Source organism: Pararge aegeria, chromosome 3 (genome assembly GCF_905163445.1).
Source record: "Pararge aegeria chromosome 3, ilParAegt1.1, whole genome shotgun sequence".
NCBI classification, from domain to species: Eukaryota; Metazoa; Arthropoda; class Insecta; order Lepidoptera; family Nymphalidae; genus Pararge; species Pararge aegeria.
The window spans coordinates 298,481-325,284 of NC_053182.1; the positions used below are offsets into that span (position 1 = coordinate 298,481).

Consider the following 26,804-nt stretch of genomic DNA (forward strand, 5'->3'; position numbering starts at 1 on the left):
TACTACTTAATATTATAAATGCGAAAGTTTGTGAGGATGGATGTATGTATGTATTAACTAAAATAATGACAACTTTCTAACTCAGTATACCACGTAAAATAATATTAGGTACATAGGCATTGTAGCTAGCTAGCACGATGATTATGATGTTAGCATCAGATCTAGCTTCTCGATTGACTCACACGCAGACGATGCCGCGAGGGTCCGCTAGTATGTCACCAAAACGTTATCAGAATGAATCGTTAAGAATCGTATCTCAAGGAATTCAAAAACTGTTGTTTCAATAAGTGTGAAACGACGACGGATCGTACTGTCTAGATCCCGAGTATAGAACTGAACATGGTTTGAATAGTTACGTTCTAGAAACGTCGCAATAGCACCTGTGGCCAACTTATTGGTGAACTCATTATGAATACCTAAGTAGGAAAGAAGTAAGCAATTTATAAATATTCCGACCCTTACCTAATTCCTCTTCTGATCTCATTACGTACCAACGAATGTACTCGTATTTTATGGATAGATTTATGTTTTTATGTGAGAACGCGCGAACATTTGGAACTCACAGTTGGTAAAATTGTGCATTCGATAGCTCAATTAATTACTCGTTAATAATACTAACGTTGCGTCGCTTTGAGAAACCACGGCACGCACTCGTGGCAGTGGTACATTTGTTTAATATTTAACCGTGAGTTATGAGCTAGCGTTTATTGTGGTAGTTTCCTTCCTACGTCTGCTTTGTGTTGCGGTGAATAAAGCAATTTGCATTTCAGCTTCCGTCAAACCATCCAATAATATAAGTGAGTTCGGCCTCCTCTTGTACTCCTCTTGTATACCTCCTCTTATTCCTCATTCGGTAATGGCTGTGTTCGCTTTTCTTGATTCCTGGTTTCGCCGCGGATTCTCTTGGACTTGGCTACCTTGAGAGGATGTAAGAACGATCGTGCTTTGAGAAAAGCATACTTACAGCGCGAGTGTTCCAGAAACACCTTGTTCGACAAGAGACTGGTGTACAGTTTCGCGTTATATTAAGGGTAGGGATTTTTAATCGTAGACTGCATCGGGACTTACCACAGACCGTAAGGGACGCAATCAACTGCAAACCGGCAAGGGATATCCCTTGGAAAAGGATCAGGAGATCTATAAAGGGCAAAGGTAGAACAGTTAAACACGAAATGTACTTCCAAGACAACCTTTAATCTCGTCCAAAATAAATAAGTCAACAGTACTTAGCGCGAACTCTTCGAGTTGTTTGTTTAAACTTTATATTAACAAATCGCTTACAGCTACTTAGTTACCTATCAGACATTATCCTACTGTTCACAAAGGTCAGTCGGTCGATGAGGGACAAAGCTCGACGGCGATGTGCTGTGCTGTGGTGCGGACCCAAGAATTCAATCGTAGATATGCGCTGGCGACAGCACTGCTCTAGGATTTACTGTAAATCGTCTGAGGATCGGATTAGACTTCATTTTAAAGAACTACGTGTGCAATAATAGGCAACTTGACGTGCAGTATTCATATATACCTAAGTGAGTTCACGCACTTCACAGCAAGTACGTTTTAAACCAGTAAGGCAAGAGCATATGTACGATTTAAATCTTTGTAGCAGACAACTTGTTACATTATGTACAGAAAATCAAAACTTTCTTCTAGGAGTATTTACATAGAATCGATCACTGCCATAAACGTGACCTATCCAAACTTTTTATTCTTTTCACACCCGGTATATGTTGCTCAGAGTATTCGATTGTTATGTGGCTAAACATTTATATTGAAAGACTTACCCCAGGAGACATATCAGTTGTTCAAGTCCCTCCGGGCCACGCGAAATACAACTTATAAAACACACTCGTATCAATGACAAATAATAATAATCTTATAACAATAATTTCAATAAATATCACAACAATCATGATTATGTAGGGAAGTAAAAAGGGAAAAAAACCATTTCATTTCTCAGTATGAATAGCTGACCTATGCATTACAATAATAAACCTTAGCGAAAATGTCTCTTTGGGGTGGATCTAGGAAAGGTCATCCAGATTTGTTTGCCTCACGAGTACCGGAGCAAACGTAATAAGGTTACAACATTTTGTAATCAATTTGATAAGAGGAATGATATCGTATCTTATTTTGTAAAATACTTATTTACTTAAATGCCTAAATTTAAGTAAATACGTACCTAGGCACAAAGTTATAATTAAAAGATATATCGTTTCTTCGTTTAAAAAATGGAATATTAAAATATTGGTACAGGAAATGATTTATTTAGCTCAGAAAATATTCGCTAAGTTCGTATTTTTGTAATTTCCTTAGGACGTGACCTGATTTTTAAAGAATCAGCTTAGCCACGAGTGGCAACCATACCAATAGCGAGGTTTGCAATATAATAGAAAGTCAGTGAATGCTTACAGTACTAGTTCTTACTTATACTAATAGAAGTACTATTTTGTAAATCATATGATGTCCAGATATGTAGAAGTAAATATTGAACATTATGATGTCCAGATATGTAGAAATACATCTTATAGTGTAGGTTCACCGCCGCCACAAACTCTGTACACGATCACACAGGTTCGCCAGTATCCTATACAGGTAGTGAAGTGAAGTAGTGAAACACAATCTCAAACCTAAACAAAACTATTACAAACTCTTTGAATAACTCAAAAAAATACATCCTTTGATGGAAAAGAAGCATCATTATGTAATGAACAGCTTCTCTATATAATAAACAGCCTGTCGGTTCAGATTTTGGTACATAATAGTAATAGTTTTCATAAGAACCCGAAGAAAACATCAGTATGTAATCCTATCTGTTTTAGATTCGTTCAAAGCATATCAGAACTCTCGATCATAAGTCAGTGTAGGTTGGCCGACATCACTGTTATTGAAGTCACAGAAGTTCTTGAATAGTGTTAGACTAGAAGTGCTGGAAAAACATAAGGTCTGTTGAAATGAAAATTCGCGAGATAAATAAAGTTTTATACTTAGCGCGGAATGAACTACGCAGGAGGTTCTCGGAAAAAGAAATGTTAGAAATCACTGCATCGAAGGGGAAAGAAATCTTGTAAGATGAAACTTCGAGTGTTTGAGTATGAGTAGTTACAACACTTGGCGACTTGCTGCGGGCGTCGCGTCGTGTGAAATAAAATACTTTTAACAAAAACCAATTTCAAAAGGCACTACAAAGTTCGCCTGCATAAGTATTTAAAAGTCAGGCAAAGGACCGATCCGTTCTTTTCCCATTCCCCCACGACTTCACAGTACGTATATTTTAGTTTGTAACAGTTCATTGTAAGTAGCATTTATTTTTGATAATCGTTTGCATGTTATGGAATACAACATAATACACATATATACAGCCCAAAACTTAAACGATTTATGCAATCTAGTCTCAATTATTTGTATTATTGAAGAAGTTACTTAACAGAAGTCCACCGAATCAAATAAGCCCCTCAAATTGGGCGATCAAAGTACATACAAAAACAAACAGAAAGAATAACGCAGAAATTTAGAAATAGATATTACCGTGTTTCACCACTCCGCTTCCTACGCGCCAGCAGTCGAGCGAGCACTCTCGAGCCGACCTTACACATTAGAGCTGGTCGCACGCCCATCCAGATCTCCATAACATTGCTACCGCACTCTTCAAAGTGTAGGTATGAAACATCTCTTCAGTTCAGTCACTTCACAAACTAGAATTTTATGTCACAGATTACGTCTTCAAACGTTATAGAGAATCAGGGCACATCACGCACCACCCACACGACATTGGCACTTTTGTTTTGAGTAGCTTAGAACTGATTCGATATAATGCAACTATGGATGAAAGTGGCCAAAATGTTAAACGGTGGGCCAAGCAGGTTGACAGAATTTCACAGCTTTGCGGAGTCTCGTTCGCATATTTTGAACTCATCATTCGAAGTAGGCCTGTGCCTCCGCGGCGTGTGCGGACGGGTGTGGGGACGGGTGTGCGGTCAGCATATCACGGGAGAAGAAACGAAGTTTATTTACACAGGCAAAATATTAATGACCGTCTATCTATTGTTATTGGACAAATCAGTTAGACATGTAAAAAAGTGGCAAAGACTCAGTCGCTTACAACCTACTATATACATCACAGGATTTATCTAAACGAAATAACAGATAGATCATTTTATTTAATTTATCTTAGTCTTCGAATTAACATTAATTAGGTACAGAATAATCGGTTCAAGCAAGAGCTCGTAACAATATTCTATAGGTTTAGACAGAAATTATACAGAAAAAGTTCACGCCTTCGTTCCCCGAGTGATGCATACGCCTCATTGGCGTTAGTGGAAAATAACAATAATAATTTACATGTTTCACCTTTTATGAAAAATAAACATTGCAAGGTTTCACATGTCACTCATATCATGAGCATCGAAGGTACTGCAAACGGATGTATATGCTACATTTCACGGTTTTCCATCCTCACTGCTATTGGAAACGTTTTCATCTTATCTTAACTTTATTAACATAGATAGATACACTCGAGGCTCGAAACATGAATTATATATTAACTGTCAGTAATTATAGTATTATAGTTTGACCTAAGAGGACATTGAAAAAATAAAAAAAAACGTACCTATCACTTAAACCGAATATTCTTCTTATCCGAGTCACACAATGAATGACCGCAAGATGGCGTTAGCTACAACATTTACATAGGACAAAGAAGGAACGGCCTGTTCGGCGTGACAACGTGTGATCGGCGAACAAGCTAAATGGAGCCTATCAAAGTCCGTCCGTATTGTGTCCACACTCCACGTGTTTGTATTCGCTGGAATGGCCTCACAAAAGTCGAGCAAGTCGCGGAGACTGCCACGTACTTCACCTTCGAGCGACCCCGTCAAGCACAATGGTAGTCGAGTCGGTCGAGGGTCGCGAAGGAGGCAGACGGTTAATTAGAGGCGCGAGAGCCTCGCGGCTTTCACACCGGCCGACGGAAATAAAACTACGACAACTTCGGGACTGACTTACGAGTCAGAGAGCAAGGAGTCTGCCAGACTTGAAGTGGCAAATCTCTGGCTTACATACCTTTTGTTAAGAATTACAACTGACTGTGGTTGAAAATACTGTAAACACTGATTTCGTTATAATTTTGAATTTAGTTTCAACTTTAACGATAAAACTATATTTCGTTGAATTTTGGATTGATGGGTGTGTAGGTACATGTTGATTTTTATTGCACTTCAAATTTTTATAAAAACTGTTCGGAACAGTGAGATTTTCTACCTACATTTACTTATTCAATCACGTGAAAGTTAACTTCTATTCATATTGTATAAAAGAATAGCCATTTAGTGACAGTACTGGAAAACCGTACTGGCAATCTTAGGTAGGTATAAAATCTCACACTTCGCACTCTAAACGTAAAACAAAATTGTAAGGTTTTTCTTATGAAGGAGCTTCTCTCTGCTATATGGGTGTAAACAATGAAAAAAATTTTTAATAATTTTCAAAATAGCGCCCACAGTACTAAATCGGTAGAACACTGACCCAGATAGATGCACTTATAAATCTCGCCGGCTCTCCGGTGCGAGGCGCGGCTCACACGCAGGACTCCGGGATGCGGTTGTCCAGCAGCTTCTCCGTGATGGCGTCCACGCTGAGGTCGGGCGCCGGCCGCAGCGACGCCGACGTGCTGCGGCCCAGCGCCGCGCCCGCCGCGCCGCCGCGCGCGCCCCACGGCCACGACGCGCCGGCCGCGCCGCTCGCCTGTCAACAACACGAAAATGCTCCATTCGAATTATTCAACGTTGTCAATATTCTGTTGAGCAACAGATGTGTTGCTCAACTAAAATCACACCGTATGAATCCGCTATTAAAAGGAATCCCAATATAAGGTGACCGCGCTAATACAACAGGAAGTTCCTGAGTTGCTTTAAGGAAAGTTTATAATCTAATTTATCGGTTGTCAAATTCATACCTTCGAAAGCAGTGCCCAAAGTGATAAAATTATGATTACATTTCAATAATACTAATGACTAGCTCTATGACGTTCTTCGTCCGCGTTTATTACGGTTTTTACAAATCCCGTGGGAACCGTTTTTGGGATAAAAGAAGTATGTTACTCTCCGTGTTTACAACTAACTCGGTGCCGAAAGTCAAGTTGTTTGTCGCTTAGTTAGGGCGTGAAACAAACGTTCAGTTGGGCTGGGCCGCTTTTGGTAAACTGCGTCAAGTCTTCGATTTGCAGATACCCCAATGCCTCAAGACGAAAGTCTTTAACGAGTGTGTCCTGCCTGTAATGACATATGGAGCCGAGACGTGGACACTGACAGTCGACCTGATCCACAAATTCAAAGTCGCGCAACGCGCTATGGAGCGAGCTATGTGGGAGTCTCTCTTCGGGATAGAATTCGAAACGATGAAATCCGTAGAAGAACCAAGGTCACGATGGCCGTTGGGGCACATGTGTTCTAGAGTGGAGACCGCGAATCGGTAATCGCAGTGTGGGACGACCTCCAGCCCGCTGAACAGGTGACCTTAAAAAGGTGTCTGGAAGCGGCTGGATGAGAAAGGCGGAGGACCGTGTGTGGTGGCGCGCTCTTGGAAAGGCCTATGTTCAGCAGTGGACGCTTGTGGGCTGTTGATGACGATGATGATCCTGACTAATATCCTAATTAATGTTTACGTACGGATGAACACCGCTGCCAAGTGAGCAGCTAGAAAAACGTAACTACATTAATTTATCAAAGAATCTGAAAACATTCGTTATGATTAAGTTTTCAGTTGTTCAAGGGCGGGCGGAAAGTATGGGCGCGGTTAATTCAATGTGACAGAGTGGCCGACACTGGACGCTGGACGTCGGCGCGCGGTTTACGGGGATATAGCAATTAGTTTACTTATCGCTACATCTGCTGAATAAGCTGCCGTTTCCGGCCACAGTCGAGCCATTGGAATTCCGTCCCGACTTACGCCTGTCTTGTTTTATTTATCTTTAGATAATAAGAAGATCCCATTTCGCGAGACCTACACCAAGTTTTGAATTTTGAATGACATTCAGTTGAGATTACAACGACGAAAGAAGAAAATAATAGTCAAACGAATACACAGTTACTATTCATGTCCTGTATCTTTAATATCATGAAGAGCCCTTTTCTGCAGGACGAAATAGAATCTATATCAGCAGCGTTACCCCATAATTAATGCTATAGGACATAATGCTGTGAAAATAACTAAAATACACAAGCCTAGCAGTTTCTATGTTTGTCATATGACGAATCTTTTTTACCGCGTATGCTGCAGAACTAAGTCTGTTCGCTAAATTATTTATATGTGGCCCTATTGAAGCTTAGCATCTAAAGTTATTCCTAAAAAGATTGTCGTATCCACCAAATCCAACTCCTCATTATTAAGTTGTACAATGGTTTTTACTTGTTTAACATTCGGTAGTGTGAATTTAATACTCTTCGTTTTTTTTCCGTTAATTTATCGCGTAGATAGTTACTCATTAAGTCTAGAGCTACACCTTGAATTCCATAGTGGTGTAGTTTCCTAACCAACGTTTCGTGTTGAACACAATCAAACGCCTTAGATAAGTCACAGAACACACCAAGTGCATCACGTGACTCCTCCCAGGCTTCAAATATAAATAAAATAAATAAATAAATAAATATATTACGACAATACACACATCGCCACCTAGCCCCAAAGTAAGCGTAGCTTGTGTTATGGGTACTAAGACAGCTGATGAATATTGTTCTGAATATAATACACAGAAATAATATACAGATAAACGAGAATAGCAGAATGTTTATTAATTAATAATTTAAAGGCTTTAATAACGTCAGAGCCACTAACATGCCTGAATTTAAAGGAATGGTTACACTCAGGCACATTTTCCTTTAATAGAGAGAGAGCCATATCTGATGAAGAGTTGAATGATTCTGTTGTGGAGACCGGAATGTTGGTACAGAAGGTTTCAAAAGCAGTAGCCACCTCGAAATCTGTTGTTAAGGCTTTATTATCGACACATAAGTTTCAAGTTATTTCGTGGTGTTGCTCTTCCCGTCTCCTGATTAATTATGTTCCAAGTAGTTTTGATTGCATTGCTGCTATTTTTAATTTAATTTTGGATGTATCGCGTCTTTTCCAAGTGGCAAGCGGGTTTAAAATTCTTGGAAAACAATTTAAAATAATCCCTATCGTAACTATCCCAATTCGTACGTATTTTTATGAAGTTCAACTGTCGCCCATTCACTAAAAACTAATGTATCAGTAATCACAACCGACTTACTAGTAAATATAGAATGAAATAGTCTAATAAAGGTATTGAAAAAGGAGCTGTACATTGCATTTGGAGTCACCCCTGAGGGTAGGAATGGGAGGTCATTTACTAGGCTCTAGATTGAGATGTCACTGCAAGGGATTAAAGTTTTACATCGCGGTGTCGCGTCGCCGCGGCTGGCGGTGTGTGTGCGAAATATTAGCACTGAACTAAGATTTACGCCACGGCGGGGCAGAGTTACTGCCGGCGGGCGGAGGTGGGGCGGGGTGTAGCGGCCAGATGCATTTTAGTGTGGAGCGGCGCGTGATCTGGTGCGCTGGCAATATGAGCGGCGCTGCTAACTGGGATATTGGAAGCACAAATCAATTCCACTGTATATTCTTTACACTCGACGATTTATCACGCGCGGTGTGAGATAAATAGCGCACTTGTAGCACTTACACTGCAGTTTGGCGTTTTAATGCGAACGCAGAAGATTTTACCATTCTTTTATCTTGGTTGGTTTGTTTTATCGAGGGGTTATAACTGCGACGGGGTATAATACAGCGATTTATATATATTTTTTTATATGTACATATATGTTCGGGCCACTGCGTGTACCGTACACTGCCCCGTCAGCAGTTTACGCAATCGTCGAGCCTCATGGCCATAACTAGGACAGTGCACTACGGGTTGCCACTCGACGCGTACTCATTATCAATATCATTAATATCATTTACATATATTACATATAATATTTAATATAGCATTTATATACTCTTATTTTACTCGGGTAAATCTGCGGTATCCAAAAAACTAGTCAAATATTCGAATTGCTGTTTAAAATCGTTAAAACCTTTTTTATTTAAACCAGTGCCAGATTGCAAGCACACGTGATGAGATGACCTATTTGTTTTAAATTAAATCATATAATATAATGTGGAGCGAAAATTGATATTCTAGAAAAAAATTGTAGGATTTTGTGGTGCGTACCTACTAGAAACAATAAAGCAAATGACGTCACAATGGTTCTTGGGATATCAACAGTTATGTAACGGTGCTGAGCCTATTGTTGCAGTTCAATGGAAGAAAGATGCTAAAAAATCCATTAGTTCTTAAGCACTTCCTGAAGTATACGTCGTATTTTCCCGATAGCCAAACAATCTTAGAATGTATCAAAATTTTATACCAAACTATCGAATCTTCCAATAATACAATAAAAGCTTATACTCATCAAGATGGTAAAAGCAGAATGCCCTTTGATGAGACAAAGACATAACCCGAAGCGGTCGGAGCTCATTTCGAAGTTTCAACGATAGGCTATCAGCGATTAACCTTCGCTGGCTGTGCGTCAGACGAGTTGCTGTTAAATTTACACTCGTTTTACGCTTTATCGGCCCCTAACTTGCCCCCAACTTAGTTAACAGGAGTTCGACGTTTCTGTTTGATGAGGAGTTGCCAAAGTAACGTGCAAACTCGATAAAGTATAATATGAAGACGATGTCGAAATATTTAATTTGGCAGCGAATTAATACGGTGCGGTTTTGAGTCGGTAAATATTATAATTTGAAACAGCCGCAGACTTGGCGCCTGGAGAAGTTTCTGCTACGAGAGGTGAACCGCGCGGCGGGCTGAGGCGACACATGGATACAGATTGAAAATGCGAAATTATACCGCGCCGATAGATTCTTACAGCTCCTTAAGAAAATAAGAAAACAACGTTCGAGAACTAACCAACCCTAACTCGAAAGCCCGCAAGTACAAAATCACACAAAGTCACAGATCGCATCGAACCAATAAATTTTTATGAAAAATATGATGGTCGCTGTCAGCATATTGCCGAAGGAATCCATCTGGTGAGTTCAAAAATTGAAGCGACAGACAATATGTAATATCTTAAAATATAAAAGAGGACCATTTCCCCCGATTCCCCGGGGGACCCGGCGGGGCGGCGTGAGAACAGCTTCCCGCGGGCACGACGCGCCGCTCCTTCGGGACTCTTAGGAAATATTATCGGCTATCGGCGGCGACATAAAGCCGAGTTATTGAGTGACCGCAATAAAGATACCGCCGCGCCGCAGATCGGCAAACATAAACTGACTGACGCGGGATAAAATCGCGGCACTCGTGATTCCGCTCACGGACTTATAGGTTTATATGACACGAGGACGCTTTTACGATCCTCTCCTCGCCCCGAGGCTTAGTGTTCAATTGGAATGTTATTGCGAACTCGAATTGAGCTCGACCCGTACCCATTATGCTCGATAAGTCTACTTTATATTTAAAAAGTTTAAGAACGTTTTATAGGCTATCGCAGAAATTTAAATATTGTATGGCATTAAATCTGTACGAAAGAGATTAGTGTACAAATATACGCCCGAGAAATGTTACCGGTGTGGTGAGCGGCGCCGGTGCCGTCCGTCCGGGCGACGAGGCCGCCAAGCACGGCGCGCTGGACGTTTCACCTGAAACAAGTCACAAAAGTTAAGTTAAAGCAGATGATAACTCGACATTTATATTTGTTGTTGAAAGCGGTGTCACCGTGCGGGAGTCTAGGATTAATGGCTAAATTGGTGAGCGCGTCGCTCGCGGTAGCGGCGCGCCTGCGGCCGGCGAAGGCTGCATAAATCTTCAGCTTCCCGCTGCACGCGGGGCTCTCGCCCGCCGCAGAAAAAAGATTGATTAATGAGCGGTTCGACCGAGAGAGACGTAAGCCGGGACCGGACGAATAAGTAATTGGACATGGCCAATCCCGGCCTAGCAGCGCTCTATAAATATCTTGCGAAATTCGAGAAACAATAACGGGACCGAGCTCTGCGATTGGTGACGTGTGATTGGAAAAATAATGACTAGGAAAAAAACGTCAAATAGAATAGCAGAATGTTTATTGCAGCAGAAGTGTTTACAATGTTCCTGCAAACCGTAAATATTCCTCGAATAAAAGTGGCAATATGGAATCTCGCAAAATAATCTAGAATCAAATGTCCAGTTACATCAGCGCCGCCGGGAACGTGACAGGCGCATGGCAGGCGCATGACAGGCTAAGATAAAACTTTGCAGCACTTGTAGCGCGCTGGAGCGTGCCGCGGCAGTATCACTCAACGTTTTCACTTATTTACTTATATTTCAACAGGAGTTGCTTCAAGATTGTTCTTCTATGTAGCTTTAGTACGTTAAGTTTACTCTTTAGAGCTCATTTAAACCGACTCGACTATATAATTGAACCAAATGTTCTGAAATATAGATAACATGAATTAAACAAATAAATGTATTCTTTGAATAATTATGACCGTGTAGCATTTTTATTTTACTGTTATTTACTTATAAAACAAAAGTCTTTGGTCGTTATTTTTTGCCGAGGACAGGTAAATCCCCGAGGACGACAAGCAATTAGCGTTTGAAATGGAATAGTTTTTTCGGAATACAGACAAGGGTGATGTAAGGAGATTTCCCGGGATAAGGGAAGGAATCTTGATTGATCCGGGGGCAGGGCGGCGGGTGCGGCAGTGGGACAAATAATTAATTGTGACGGCCGGAGTGCAGCGTCACGGTTATCATTAGACGGCGAGCACGATACGTGCAGGACTGATCCTAATTACTTGCTACTCGGAGCACGGCACCTACGTGCTCGTCTCGAGACTCTATAAATCTTTGAACCGCGTCTTACTTTAGATTCTAGTGATTAATTAAATGTGGCCTGGATAGTAATAATTGTTGTGTTTGCGTTGAATCATTTACTACCAAGGAACAATTTGAAATTACGCAGGTAATATGACTTTTAAATAATTGTTTTGAAATTATACGATTTTGTAACAAGCTGGTTATGCCCGCCCACGTTATCGGGGAAACAAATTGTGTTACTTTAATGTATGCGGTATATGGAATGCAATAGAGACACACAAAGGGTGCCTAGTCATGAGGTTTTTAATCTTACAAAAAATCTGAATTGTTACCGGGGTGCAGTTGCAAGCAATCACTACAATGTATTAATACAAGAAAATATTTCAGTTTAAACTATGATCCTTGCAAATAGAAATTCTAATTGAAAAATGTTTTATTCAAGTAGACCTATCACACACACACACACATACAAGTATGGTATCATTGTTGTGAGGTAATGGTGAAAAGTACATTCATTGACTTGAAAATAAAGCTAGGGTTGCAAATGCGCCCTGGCCTAAGCAGAGCCCACAACAAACTTGGTTGGGTTTTTTGTTGTATGCTATACCAGAGCAAGTCGTGTGACAAATTTAAGGAATTCGTCACGGGCACAACGTGACTATCGGGAAGGAGGTAACGTTAGTCAACTGGAAAATGGAGCGGTGTCACTTGCGGTGAAGGCATTACCTCGCGCAGTGGGCGATACCGTAAGGCGTAAGGCTGCTCTCTGGATGTGCGAGGTTGCGAGGCGAACGATGCATGTACAACGCTCAAACAGTATACTCACTCAATTTTACTGTAACTTAGCTTTATTCATATAGGGTTACACGAAATTATATTTTTGTGTAGGTTTATGTCCTTTAAGCACTAGAACCGCTTTGCAGCCTCGCTCTCCCAGGCTGGATCCGGAATCCTACATAAAAGTTTCGAGAGATCTGGCTTTCGTCTCGAAGTCCTGTCAGAATCGTGCTCTGGTAATGATCAATTAGTCAAACTAACTGGGAATGTTTGTAGCATGCAAAGGGACCCCAAAGGTCACTTAAGGTGCAGTTGCAAGCAAACGCACCATACGTGACTTTTGGGGTCTAATTTCGAAAACGTCGTAGAAATCGGAATTTATAGGGTAAATAAAGGTAAGCCACTTGTCAATTTACTGAGCCAATTTGTTTATTCGGTATTAGATGCACAGTTTAAATCGTATTGCAGTTAGCCCTCGATCTCGCTGACTACGAGAGCAATGGGGCAGTTTACTTTGTAGGTTTTGGATTCGGTTGTTCAAATTAATTTTTATGGTATCATCCACCGCAGTATAGCGGCAAACAGTGCAATAAGCTGCGATCGTTTCCGGGATGCAGTCGGGATCATTTGTTGCGCGATGTTCTGCGACAGTCGGGCGGCCAGTCCTTTCTCGCTTAATGGCATTACATTTTACTCACAGACTCCAGGACTATATTCGTCTGAGAGGTCATTTATGAACGAATATACCCAGGTTAACTGGGAAGATAACCAAATAATTTGACAAGTCATGTAATGTCAGTAACATGGTGATTATAAAAATCGCGAAAATAGATTATTAATCAGAGGTCACTTCCACGTTAACTGTATATTATACTTTTGTACATTTTGCAGTGTAAATTATAAGTATATAAATCTGGGGAGAATATGGTATTTAGGAATCCATAGGCTTTTTCTGTTATATCTCAACATCGCGCTGTCGGCAGGAGACCGGTTAAAAGCTGCGGCCGAAGACATCTACCCGACAGGTTCAGACATTGTCCATTCCTATGATATGCCCACCGTGTATTATACGACGTTTCTTTTTCAATATAGCAAAAAACAGATAAACTTTGCGCCATTCCGCAACAAAGTTGGGAAAGTGTATTTGCATTGAACAGTTAACCAAACCGCGAGCGCAGGCAGCCATCATTTGTCAATCTCTTGTCCCGCGCGCGTCATATCCCGCTCGTCAGCGGCACGATAGTCGGCCGGGTAAGTGAATGCCTCGCGTGCGGCACGCCAGGCGCGGCGCGGCGCGGCGGCACACGGCGGGCGCGGAGCCGGAACTGAGGGAACGGAGGGCAGGTGCGTCCCATCAACTCCTTCGCTTTGTGGAACCGCTTGTTCTTTGCGTCTTTTTATCTTTGATTATATTTTCTTGCTCCAATTTTTCTGACGAGGTTTCTCCAAATATCGCAGGAAAATAAAGGAGAATCCTATCCCAAGCATTGTGGTATTTGAAAACAGTGGTTATATTTTCCGAAATCGGAGTCGATGAAACAAACATAATAAATTTGACTCGTACAATAATATCGGATTAACTTATCAAGGTTAAATAATTATTGGCAAGCAAATTTTTGCTTATTAAAACCTATTTGCATCGCATCATAATCAGTTTTTAGTCACGCTTTTGACACAAAGTTGGGTCTGGATCGCCCTTTCCATATTTTTCGAGTAAATATAAGCTGATAAGCTTTTAGATCAAGTAGGTATTAGCATACTTCGTTGAAGGCGTGTTCCACCCTTGATGACTGAGGTCAAATGGCAAGTTCATTCCGAGACGGAGGGTGCTGGCTGTTCTTTGCGAGTGCTCGCTAGCTGGGCGAGTGCTGGCGGGGCGCGGGGCGAGGTGGGCGAGGGCGCTAACGATACGCGATAATTAAACGCTAATGAGCATCTCCTGCCGCCGCCGCGCCGCTCCATCGATCGCCAACTTCCGCCAACTTCTGTTATTAGCACTTGATTTTATTTGCAAATTGCTTTTATATTTGTTTTGTTCTCTTGTTTGGCGCTCTGAAGCGGCCAGCGATAAAACTTTACCTCCAGTTTAAACTCTAAACTGTCTTCTTCGATCTAGCCTTTTGTCGCATTAACCGAAGTCTTCCTAGCTTCTTATTTTCGACAATTAATATAAATTAGAGCGTGGTGAAGCATTTACTAAAGAAGTGGTTGTAATCATTGATTTAGGAATACGATTCTAATTCTAAGTTTAACGATTATTACCTGTTCGTTATTATGATAGGCGCTGTAGTCGACGGATGGTCAATTATCTTTCAAGCCTCCAAGTTGCTCACCATCGATTATACCTATACTGACTTCGACACGCAATAAGAGACCGTTGGAAGTAATTTTAATAAGCTTCGATGCGCTGCGGCACGCGCGTGGAAACGATGCTAGCTGTGAGGGTTATACGGCTATGTATTTATTATGCAGTGGGCCATTACACTGCGGATGGTGTGGCTTTGTTTCGGCACTGGGTCACTAACCCGAACATTCAAAATTCATTAACAAGGCCTACTCTAAACGCACTTTAGAAATGTCAAGGCTGAATGTTTGTAGTGACCCCACCATCAAAGTAGCCGATGTATACAACGTATAACCGGATTACGAAATACCAACTGTCGAAGAAGGCATATGAATATTTCACAAAGAATCACCCTGTAAAAATACTAAACCAAAAGAAGCGTATTTATTTTATTATATTTATTTTTCTATACAAACTTATTGAAAATATTCTAAGTGATTACTTATAACAACTCTATTAAAGACTTGCTTTTGCCCGCGGCTTCGCTGACAATAATTTCAATTTTTGATTTGGTTAATTTTGACTACAAAGGTTTAAAAAAATAGCTGCTAATAGTAAAATATGAACGTAAATTACTTAAAAATCTGAGGCCTTCATATAAATTTTCATCCCCTATTTGATGCCATTGGAGTTGGAATTTTTCTTTATTTTTAATCGAAAACATAAATAATTTATACAAATTTCACCCCCCCTTTAGCCCTTTCCTAGGGTTGGAATTTTCAAAAATCCTTTCTTAGCGGATGCCTACGTTGTAATAACTATCTGTGTGCAAAATTTCAGCCTGATCCTGAGTGGTTAGAGTTGTTTGTTGATAGATCAGTCAGTCAGTCAGTCAGTCAGTCAGTCAGTCAGTCAGTCAGTCAGTCAGTCAGTCAGTCAGTCAGTCAGTCAGTCAGTCAGTCAGTCAGTCACCTTTGCCTTTTATATATAAATAGATAAAAGACCGTAACGCGAATAGTACCTACGCCTTGATTTTAATTTTGCTTGCGATGTGGGCTATAGGTATCTGATTTCTTACATAATAACTATGGCAGTGGTTTACTCGAAAACTATTAGCGTTTCGTGTCTTGAAGACAGTAAATAACGTACCTCTAAAGCATGTGAAGTAATATTTCGGTTTTTATTTACACGCTGTATAGAAACGGATACTTTATGCCATGGCTCGAAGACACGATTGATAACAAAACGATCGGCCGTGGCACGTCTACGCTACCGTACCGGAACACGATAAGTCTTTCGTCTCGGCAACGTTCACCAAAAGTTAGTGCCGCGCCCAACCATAAAGGAAGAGTTTCCAGTTTAATAGTGGCCATTATATGATATATGATGTCGTCACATATCGATTAAGAGTAGGTATTGAGGGTACATCCTTTGCCTAATTATTTGATTGATCATGCCTGATCACTTAAGATTCGGTTGCGTTTTTGTTTAGAGAACGCCAACGCATTGGGAATTCCTATCCAACTCGTTGTATCATCAGTAGAATCAGAATCACTAAACATTAGCGGTTATCGCAGGTCTAACGCGCCTAAAGCTTATACGTGAACGTGTCCCGCGGATTCAATTAAATACAAATTAAAAAATAAAACAATAAAGCATTATAGAATTGTAGTCAACCCCAATATAGATTAAATATAAGAATATAGAAAGATGAAAGATAAATGAGAAAGTAAATTGGATCAGTTCGTAGAGCTTTGGTTGAGAAAGGGAGCTCGCGCGCGTGGTCCGGAGCTGATCGGATATCATTGAAAAATATTGTTACATGGCAACCCGGGTGCGGGGCGCAGGGGCCATGAATATTGATGGTGTCGTGAATATTCAGCGACTCGCGATTGAATACACGCCGCGCGGCTGGCCCGCTGACTGCAGGCTGGCGGCGGACACCATCGCGAAGGCACTAACGCTATCCGACAGCCCGATACTGCCCACCTAGGTGTCCATCCACATTTTAATAAATTTCATATAATTTTCACTAGTTCACCCTTATCAGTATCGTCATTAGATATTAAGACCAGCTGTAGTTTCTTATCGGGTTCTTTCTAAGAAGAATGTATTCATTGTATCACCGAATGGTAAGCCACACATCCAGATTGCAACATATAAAGGTCCTATTGATATCAGCAAGCCACACTTGCAACAACTTGAAATTAAAGTTATCTGTATAATATTTTCTTGATGAAATATTGCTGGGAAACCTTCACTACTTGGTGAATATAATAGAGTTTCCAAGTGAAAAGGGCTCTGTTCATAAGATTAAGAGGGATCTAGCATAGGATCATCTACATAATATTTCGAGCAAAAGCATTACAAGAAATCGACATAATAAATACTGCAACTTTCGTCTGAATTCTAGGCGAAGATTGCAAAGCTTTTCCAATTACCTTTGAACCGATTGTGCAAATCCAATGGCTGAGATGACAGGGTTACAGGCTCGTATAACATCATCAGGTAAAGTATTAAAAGGAGGGAGGAGCCAGGGACATCAGTTAGCCGGCAAATGGAGCGTGCGGCGAGGGTTGCCGGTCGCGCCGCCAATAAATAATCGCGCCGCGGACCGTGAACATGGCGCGGGCGATATTAGTTAAAGTTAAAATACGTCAATATCCGACTCGTTTGATCAAAAATTGCATGAGAATTTTGTCTGCACTTAATTTATTAATAACTAGCTGTTACTCGTCCGCGTTTATATACGGCTTTTACAAATCCCGTGGGGACCGTTTGTTTTCTAGACTAAAAAGCCTATTTTACTCTGCGCCCTTTCAAATGGCGTAAAGGAAGAACTAACTGACATACAAATAAAGAAACACGCTTTACATTTATAGTAAGGATTTGTTGCAAAGAAGGATTGATAAAATTTGGCCAGTGAAGATATTTGTTCGACCCTTTCTACGAGAAAATAATGCAAAGTGTAATCGTAGTTGTTCGAAACCTCCTATAAGCCTTTTCGTTCACTTGCACTTGCATTCTATACACGTGGTATGTATGTGTGTATGAATGGTACGCCGGGACTAGGAGCGAAACGATGCCGCGCCCCGGCCTTTGCGCAGCGACCGGCGAACGGCGCGTGGCGACGCGACGCACGAGTGCGATGAGACTTGCGTTGCGCTTATTAATGGCCGCAATTTGAATAAACTTGGGCACATTAGCGCCCCGCACCCGCACGGCTCATTAATTATTTGCTGTCCCGCCTCGCGCGAAGCCGCTGCGGTTGTAGCGATTAAGAGCCAAAACTTTGGGTAGTTCGACATGCTCTCTGTTTCCGCATTGTTTTAAAAGATCATGAATTATTAACAATTTAAACTGCTCCGCTTATTTATCTTTATTTATTTTTCTTTATAATGTGTGGATTAGTTGTAGGCTGTCAGGAGCTCTTCGGTGCGATATGAAATCCTTTTTTCAAATGTGCACACAATTACCTAAAGATGCAGCCCGCAGTGCCAATACTCAGCATTTGAAACGCGACTTATTTACATTCCTATTCCTCTTTAAGAGCAAAACTTATTCTAGGAACGAATAGAGATGACTTTCAGTCCATAAACTCTTTAGCTGTTGGCTACATCAGCTTGTGTCGTGGAACGGCGGGGAGTGATGCTGAGTGGCGAGGAGTGGCGAGGGGTGGCGAGGAGCGTGGCGAGGAGCGTGGCGTCCCGTAGCGGCGCTAATCAATTTAACTTTTCCACTTTGCACGAACTCTGCACTTGCACATCCTGCTCACTGTCCTATTTACATTTTATAAACCCTTTGATTTTGAACTTTTACTGTGCTTTTGTTTATTACTTTTCAATAAAACTTTTTAAACTTACTAGTAGTTTGTTATATTGAGCGAATTGGAACCGGTGCTATTTTTGCTGCTTTTCTCTATTTTAGTCGTACCATTTTGTTATTTTTGGTTGCAGGTTAAATTGCTTCAATAGTTCGTTCTGTTGCTCCTTGCTGAAAATGTATCCAACTAGACATCGGTCATCAGATCCCATCCACTGCACATGCTTTCCAGTCCACAGCGTCCCATACAATCACCTAATCAAATATGTCAGGGTCCATTTCTCACAAGTCGTCTTTACTGCACAGGGGTTATAAGCCAATGCAACTTATTGATGTTGGGGTTTCACGAGTGTTGATTGTGCCACCTGTTATCATTCATTTTAAATAGTATTTCACCTGCCTGACTTAAGTTTATATTTCCATGTATATAAAGCAGGCACCGGGAGTTGTTGGTAGTTTAGTGGATCGGGGCGGACGAGGCGCGAGTGACCGATTAAGAAAGTTGCTGCATTTTCGATAACTCTCTCCCAACAACACCCGCGGGATTAAAACTTAAATGCGGAAAATACTATTACCACGAGCCCGTCGTGGCGTTATATAAACATTATAAGGGTGTCAATTGTGCTACTTCCATTTATCTTTTTACTCGAGACGTTTATGTATCGAAGAAAGCAATATTTTAAATTTGAGTAATAATTGGATTTGAAAAACCTACTAACTTGACCTCAATGTTGCTTACTGATAGGTAATGCCTCAAAATTATAGTGTTGTTATGTATGAGCGTGCGAACCTTTTGAAATACATAACATATAGGTACTTATACACCAGGGTTATTTCAATCATACGACCCGATAAATAATGATGTATGAATATCTACTCTAAAATCAATACGAAATGTGCGCAAAGGTAGATTAATTATCTTATTTAAAACGGGATTTGATAAATCGAACGAATATAAATTTAAATGCTTCCTGCTACTGAGATACTGTTATAAAAAGCAGTAGGTACTTAATTGTTTGCGAAAAATTAACAAAGCAAAATCCGAGTCGATAAATAAAGTTTCCCAAACAATGGTAATTTCGCAGTCCCCGTGCCTCTGGTCAGGGAAGAACTTAAATACTAATGTGGTTTGCTTGGTAACTCACAGTAGCGTCTTTCAAGATTTTAAGTCCCTACTATACATTCGCTCACTTATAATTTTAGCCTGCACGTCATATTCTGTAACACAAATCTTTTATTCGCTCCTGTAAATACTACTTTTAAAAACTATGGCAGGTGAATTTCAATTGAACTCTTATATATGTTAGTACAAGGTGGTACCGAAATACATAAGGTTTGCATTGAAAATCTCCTCTTGTATTTGTGAAATCGGTTAGAGTCCATGTATCTACGTTTCGACGTCGCGGCGTTTCCTGTAGCTAGGGCGGCAGAATGGCCGGGCGCATGCACAAAACCACCCAAACGCTGCATTCATAAATAGAACTTCCCTCTGAGCGACGCGAACCGCGGCAGCCGAAAGCGATCGCGCTAGGAAGTCCGACGCTCAATTTTAGCCGAGTTTAGCGAGTTTTGGCAAAATGCACTCGCAAGTGAGTAGTGGGTGAAGTAATAAACTGTACTTATTAGGGGCGCGGCGGCGCGACCGCTGAATAATTGAGTCCCTGTTAGAATATAAGCCGCCGGCATTAGGGGCCATTACGCATGCATGGAGCCGGCCCGCATTGTCGCCGCGCGGGTACGTGCCCCGCCGCGCCGCGCCATTGTGGACTCTGGCACGTGGCCGCAAAAGCGACAGTTGCTCGCACGGCGACGTATGCGCCGCATTATGCTAGCCGGATATCAGCACATTTCCATACGGAATACGGCATTACTTTTTGGTAGGCGAAACTGATGTCTTCAGTTTGACTTGTGATGCTTCGTGAAATAAGGAGCTTCACTTGAAAACGGAGCTTAAAGTCATTTAAGCAGACGCCGCCGTTTATGGAAAACTATCAAAAAAATTATTAAAACTGACTTTTATCATTTTGACATTCCAAGTTAAGATAAACGCGTGGTACTTCGTTAATAGATTCATTAAAATCTACGAACGAAGTTTTGGGAATAATCTCTATAAACTCAGAAATAGTAAGTAGGTGCGTTTGAAAGTTTGTCTTCCAACTCTTAACATTTAATTAAATAAATACTACAAAACTACAAAACGTTTGGGTATGGATTGTCTAGGTTCTTAGAGTTTAATGATTTGAGCTGGATCATGTATGTAAGAAAAATCCAGCCTAGCTTTGATGTGTGCTCACTGTTATGGGATAGGTAATTATAGTTTTTTTTCCAGAGTGAGTTTAACCTATGGATATGTTTTAACATAGAAGTTTATATTTGTTATTTAAAAAATTTTCGTGATGCCTTCGCATCGGAAGCCACTGTAGACCCCACGAGGTCGACAGATGCAATCAAAGGAGTCGCTTGATCACTCGTTCGTCCGATCATCCGTCGATAAACTTAATGATGGAAAGCCACTGGTGCAACGCATCTAAACAAGGCAAGTTTACGGCCGCTGGGACAGTTTACCGCGACTTCCTTACGACTGAAACGGAACTTGTATTCGGGAAAGTTGTCATTTTACGATTTAGCAGCTTGTAGCGGGACAGTTTGTGTGACGGGCGGGCAGAGGGGGCGCGGGGTGCGGGGCGCTCGCCGCGGGTGACATAATGCCCATCGCTCGAGATTGTATCTCCGTTTTTGTGAGGAAGTGGGTTTATTATAATCTGACTGTTCACCTGAGGCTTGAGGTCTAAGGTCGGCGAGTGGAACGTTTTCCATCTTTGAGATTACGTCGGCTTAACGTGGGTAACATTTTTTCAGTGCTTTCGGCTTTTGTTGTTTGTTTTATACATTTGAAGTAAAAATATAATCAGCTGGAGGAAGTAGGTCACATTTTTTCCCATCAATTCAAGATTTCTGTCGATCTAAGGTGGCGAAAAGCAATTGGAAGAAGTGTGGATGGTTGGTTATGATTGTATATTTTTCCGGTATAGGCTGCAAATGAAGGTACAAATGAAATGGTATACAATGTACAGAAATCTCGCATGAGTTAAGCATAGCCGGCGACAATATAGATATGATAGAAAGGGTTACAACGAGAAACTCACAGTAGTTGTTGGGTATGAGGTCGGGCTCGGCGTCGTCGTGCTCGGCGGCCTTTTCGGGTGGCGGCGCTGGCGGCTTCCGCGGTTTGCGGCGCCGTCGCGCGGCCCGCCACGCCGCCAGCGCCAGTGCCAGCGCCGCCGCGGCCGCCGCCGCCGCGCCCGCCACGCCCGCCGCGCCCGCGCCCAGCGCGCCCTCCGACGCTGCGGAAACACGACTGTTAGTTGGAGGACCTGCCCGAGCGCACGATGCCGCCCAGCAGCATAGCTGTGCTGCGCTGGGGGGCGTGGTTGCGGTTGAGTTACGGGTACATGAGTCTTAAGTTCCGCGTCTCAGGTTGAACGACACCGGGAGGCACTGTGTAGGCGTGCTCGTCGCTTGTTCTGCGAAGTGTTGCTCTGTTCATTACCAGCTGCTACAAAAAGATTGTAAAACACTGCGAAGTGCGAACTATAAAGTAAGCACATAAGCGTATGTTTTCCACACATCCTTCCAGCGTTCATTTGATGCTACATAGTATAATCTTTGTATACCGTTAGGAGTGGCTGTCTTAAAGTGCTAGCATAATATGGAAAATCCAGAAATAACATTGCTAACGCGAAATATTTTAACAATTAAATATTTGGGATAGTCTAAGTCAAGGATCCGGTGTTGCAGATTAGTTCCCGGTTTGGAACGGCGGGGGAACGCGGATATGGGGTGCGGGATGCGGGGGCGGACACACGGACGCGAGGTATTTCAATTACATAACGATGTAGTGCCGTGCGTAATGTGACTGAAGTGGTAGCTGCTAATTTAGGCATATCGCTCATCCCGATGAAATGAAATTTATTCCCTTAACAGTTCTGAAGAATATTTGCTTTACAAAGCAATTTATTTCTCCAGACCCGAAAGAGGAATACTTGTAATGGAGGGGTTGCACATAATTTGTACACTATGCAGCCTATGACAGTTCGCACGGGGCCCTGCTACGGAGGGCTGCCGGCCGCTTAATCATTAATTATGCAGAGCCGCTAGGTGCGTCAGTTCCACCTCCTATGCAATCTTGTATATCAAATTGAGTAATACAATGAGTGAAGTGTCCAAGGTGACACAGGTTTTACCCATACCCGTAATGAAATCCAATCAATAAAATATATCAAGTATCAACAATTTTGAGAATCGATCACGAGACCTTTAAAGGCAACACTACTTTGCTGGCAGTTCATCAGGCACAACGAGCTGAATAGGTATATTAAGCAGGTTAATAAATTCGCCTGTCGTGTGAGCCAACTGCCCTACAATACGGCTGACGCGAAGTGTCTATGGCCGTGTTCAGCCGGCCTCAGTAACTTTCAGAGCGAACTCCTATTCTGCCACTGTCACTTTCATTCTGCACTGGCTATGAGGCTAAGTGCGTTCCTGAACTTTCTTTTAATTTCTATTCTATAATATAGAATATATATAAATAATAAAGACCGATCCCATGAGATCTTAGAATTTATCTTAGCTAGCCATGTGCCTCGAGCGGATTTGCCTAAAAGGAACCTAAATCTTACATAAAATAAGTGCTGTTTATATAAAAATTGGACTCTATTTAATTTAAACTAAGGATTTTATTGCCATTTGTCGAGATCCTAAGTATAAAATCAATTTAAAAAAATGCTCTACCTTGTTTCTATTTGTTGAGCAGTTAAATGTCTAAAATAATCAAAATACAAATGTCTTGCAAAGAAAGCCGTCTACGTCGCTAGTCAGGTGTACCTACCGTCTTCCCGCCGCGTGGCGAAGTTTCTAGAGCAAGTAAGAACAAGGGTGATATAAAAAGTAAAAAGCTAATTCGGGAAATCTTAATGCCCTGAACTTGTGCGAGGGGAACTTTTATCGGCACGAACTGTCTATCGGTTAGTTCGCTTTTTAGATAAAAGCGAGGGAAGCAAGTTTTTACAACTTCGCAACTTTCTTACAAACAAATTCGCTAACGTTCAGAGAGTCACCGTATTGAAAGCAATTCTATAATCATATAAATACAAATGAGTAGGTATAATTAAGTAAAAATAAGTAATATTGTAACTTAACTTTTTATTATCGGTTAGATTCCAAATATAATATAATCGTAATACATCCTGTTTATATTTGGTAGTAAATACTTCTCACCTAATATTGTGTACTATTTCTTTTCTACATACTTACTGGCCTACTCGACATTGTATAAAGGAAATCAGCCCACGGCACCGCCCTCATCACCATCATCATCACCATCATATAATAAGGCACATCTTTGTTTGAATATATCTGGATATATTCAAACAAAGATGTGCTACCAGTCGGATTTGACTACCACGTAAGGTACCCCGGTTGGGTTCCGCAAAAGAAAAAAAGCTGAGCAAACTTTAAATTAAAATAAAGTATAATAGCGCACAGCTATGAAGTAAAATTGATAAAAATTTTCATCTCATTTCCCGGGAGAAGCTTATTGTTTATCGGGATAAAATGTAGCCTATATGTTGACTCAAAATATCAGCTGCCGCTATAAAAAAAATTATTTGAATCCGTTCAGTAGTTTTCACGTGATGCCCGGACAGACAGACAGATAGACAGACACACAGACAGACAGAAATTAAATAAAAATCTGTTTTGGACTCTGTATCGATTATAAAGCATCCCCCGGTCAAAATTTTCAAAATATATTAAATGTACAGAAATCTTCCAGTTACAGTTTTATTATTGCTATTATACATTTACGGTTCGTAGCCGAAAGCGGTAGAGTAGCGTGGTGTTGTAGTTAAATCGGGCTATCGCAATGAGATTTTAATGTCTCAAATGGCTTTAAGGCTACAAATTAAAGGCATAATAGCGATCCAAACAACGTTAGCCTATTAACTACAACTAATATGCTGAAACTGAAGCAAAGTTCCCGCTAACTTGCTGCCAAGTCTTAACTATTCAGTCGTGATCTTATATATCAATGTATGTACCCACTTAACTATTTCAAAGGTAGATTAGAACTGGAACGTCGTATATCGGAATTTCAGCGTCGGCGGTTTTCCGTACCAACGCTGAGTTGGTTAAACGGTGGCTGAAAGATACGGGTTCGAATATTTTACATTTATGCGTACGTGATTAAATATTAATAGCGTTAGGTTGACTACTTCACTTTTTTCTCACTAGAGAGGTCAAAACGACTAAGACTTATCTTAATAATTACAGGTTTATACGAAAACATATTTATTTTCGAGAAAACATTAATTTCGATAGGTAAAAAACCTCCCTCTTTTAGTTTATTCATGGAATTATATTAAAACTTCTGGTTTTTTATATGAGGTAGGTTTATGGTTGAAACGCTTGCCTCAAATATGCCTCTATTTATACAAGATTGTAAAATTCACGAGCACAATCATAAACAGACAAAATTGTTCCCCCGGGGCTGGAAAATTTGCTGGTTTGTCTGCGAAAACGATCAGTTGTCAATGGTCATTTTCGCGCGGCGACCCACCGAATAGAAACTTTTGTTCGCGTTGTTGCGAATTATCTAGCCTAGTAGTTCGTCATCTCATGGTATATTTTGGCGATACGAATATCTGACGTGCCTCAAAGAGATTTGGCGCGACAAAGTTTGCTTGGCCAGACTACGTGCGACACTCACGTCGCTAGACAGTAAATTAGATTTTTTTTCTGACGGAAGTAGACGCTTATGTTAGACGTCTGTGTAGTTCCCTCTATTTAAAAATAATAATTTGGATTGGTCGTAAGTATATGTCATATACTCCACGCTTCTTGACTTATACGCCAGCTAGTGGCAAATACCAATTAGGATTATTTATTTCCAATTTTTTTAAACGGATCAATTGTGAATAACAAAGTGAATAAAAATACAACAGTTTTAAAAAAATATCTTAAATTGCAAAGTTTTTTGAAAATCTTTAAATATACTTGTTTATTTATTACTTTTGTAGTAAATAAATTATTAATAAATTTTCTGATGATTGCAATATTCAATGACAAGGTTATATTGACATGTGCTATCTAACCTTCAATTTTCTAATCTCAATTATTCTATTTAACCAGTGAAAATATTTATAAAATGTGAAATTGATATTAATTTTAATAATAAATAATAAATAAATAAATATACTACGACATTACACACATCGCCACATAGCCCCAAACTAAGCGTAACTTGTATTATGGGTACTAAGATGACTGATGAATATTTCTATAAATATAATACACATAATTACTTATAATATACAGATAAACACCCAGACACTGAAAAACATTCATGTTCATCACACAAACATTTTCCAGTTGTGGGAATCGAACCCACGGCCACGGCTCAGAAAGCAGGTTCGCTGCCCACTGCGCCAGTCGGCCGCCGCTTAATGAATTTTAAATAGAATATAAAATGAAATAGTGAATATTAAATGAAATGGCGGAGTCCCAGGAACATTTTACTCTTTCATCAATAAATAATATTAAAAGTTTTACTTCAATAGCGCGTATTAATGCGACGACGTTTTAACCGATTGATGTAAATACTAGTTGTTTCAGAGATTCCCCCAGCAGCAGCTGTCGCCGGTCAGCGGGCCGGTGTCGGCGGGTGTAGCTGGTGTCGCGAGCTGGTCGCGCTCGGCTCGTAAATCACTTGGGCGGCAGTTTGCATGAAACGATTATAAATATTAATCGCGGCGCGCATTAATCAGGGCACTCGCGCGCGCGTTACGTATTCATTGGACGAGCGCCATTACGCGCCCGCAGCGGCCGCTGGGAGGTAAGTTTCGGCTGCGGCTGCTGTGACCGACTTACAACTTTCAAAGTCAAAGTCAAAGCCATTTATGAAATAGCTTTGCCACGTCACGCATTTCTGGCAGATTTATTGGCGAAGAGAGATTGATTGGTCAATGCAAGACTCAAAAGCTTAGAAATGCGAGTCACAAGGTCACA

General features: G+C 41.0%; 1 protein-coding gene across 1 annotated transcript in view; it reads right to left on the bottom strand.

The window, feature by feature from the left end:
• Positions 1–1,173: 1,173 nt before the first annotated feature.
• Positions 1,174–26,804, bottom strand: part of LOC120637459 (nephrin) — a 537,044-nt gene continuing 511,413 nt past the window's right edge. The window contains exons 15-17 of the mRNA XM_039909312.1: positions 21,887–22,084; positions 10,628–10,701; positions 1,174–5,742 (exon numbers count right to left, since the gene is read on the bottom strand). Coding sequence (XP_039765246.1) covers positions 5,575–5,742; positions 10,628–10,701; positions 21,887–22,084 — 440 coding nt within the window. The 3' untranslated portion in view covers positions 1,174–5,574. The remainder of the gene's footprint in view (positions 5,743–10,627; positions 10,702–21,886; positions 22,085–26,804) is intronic.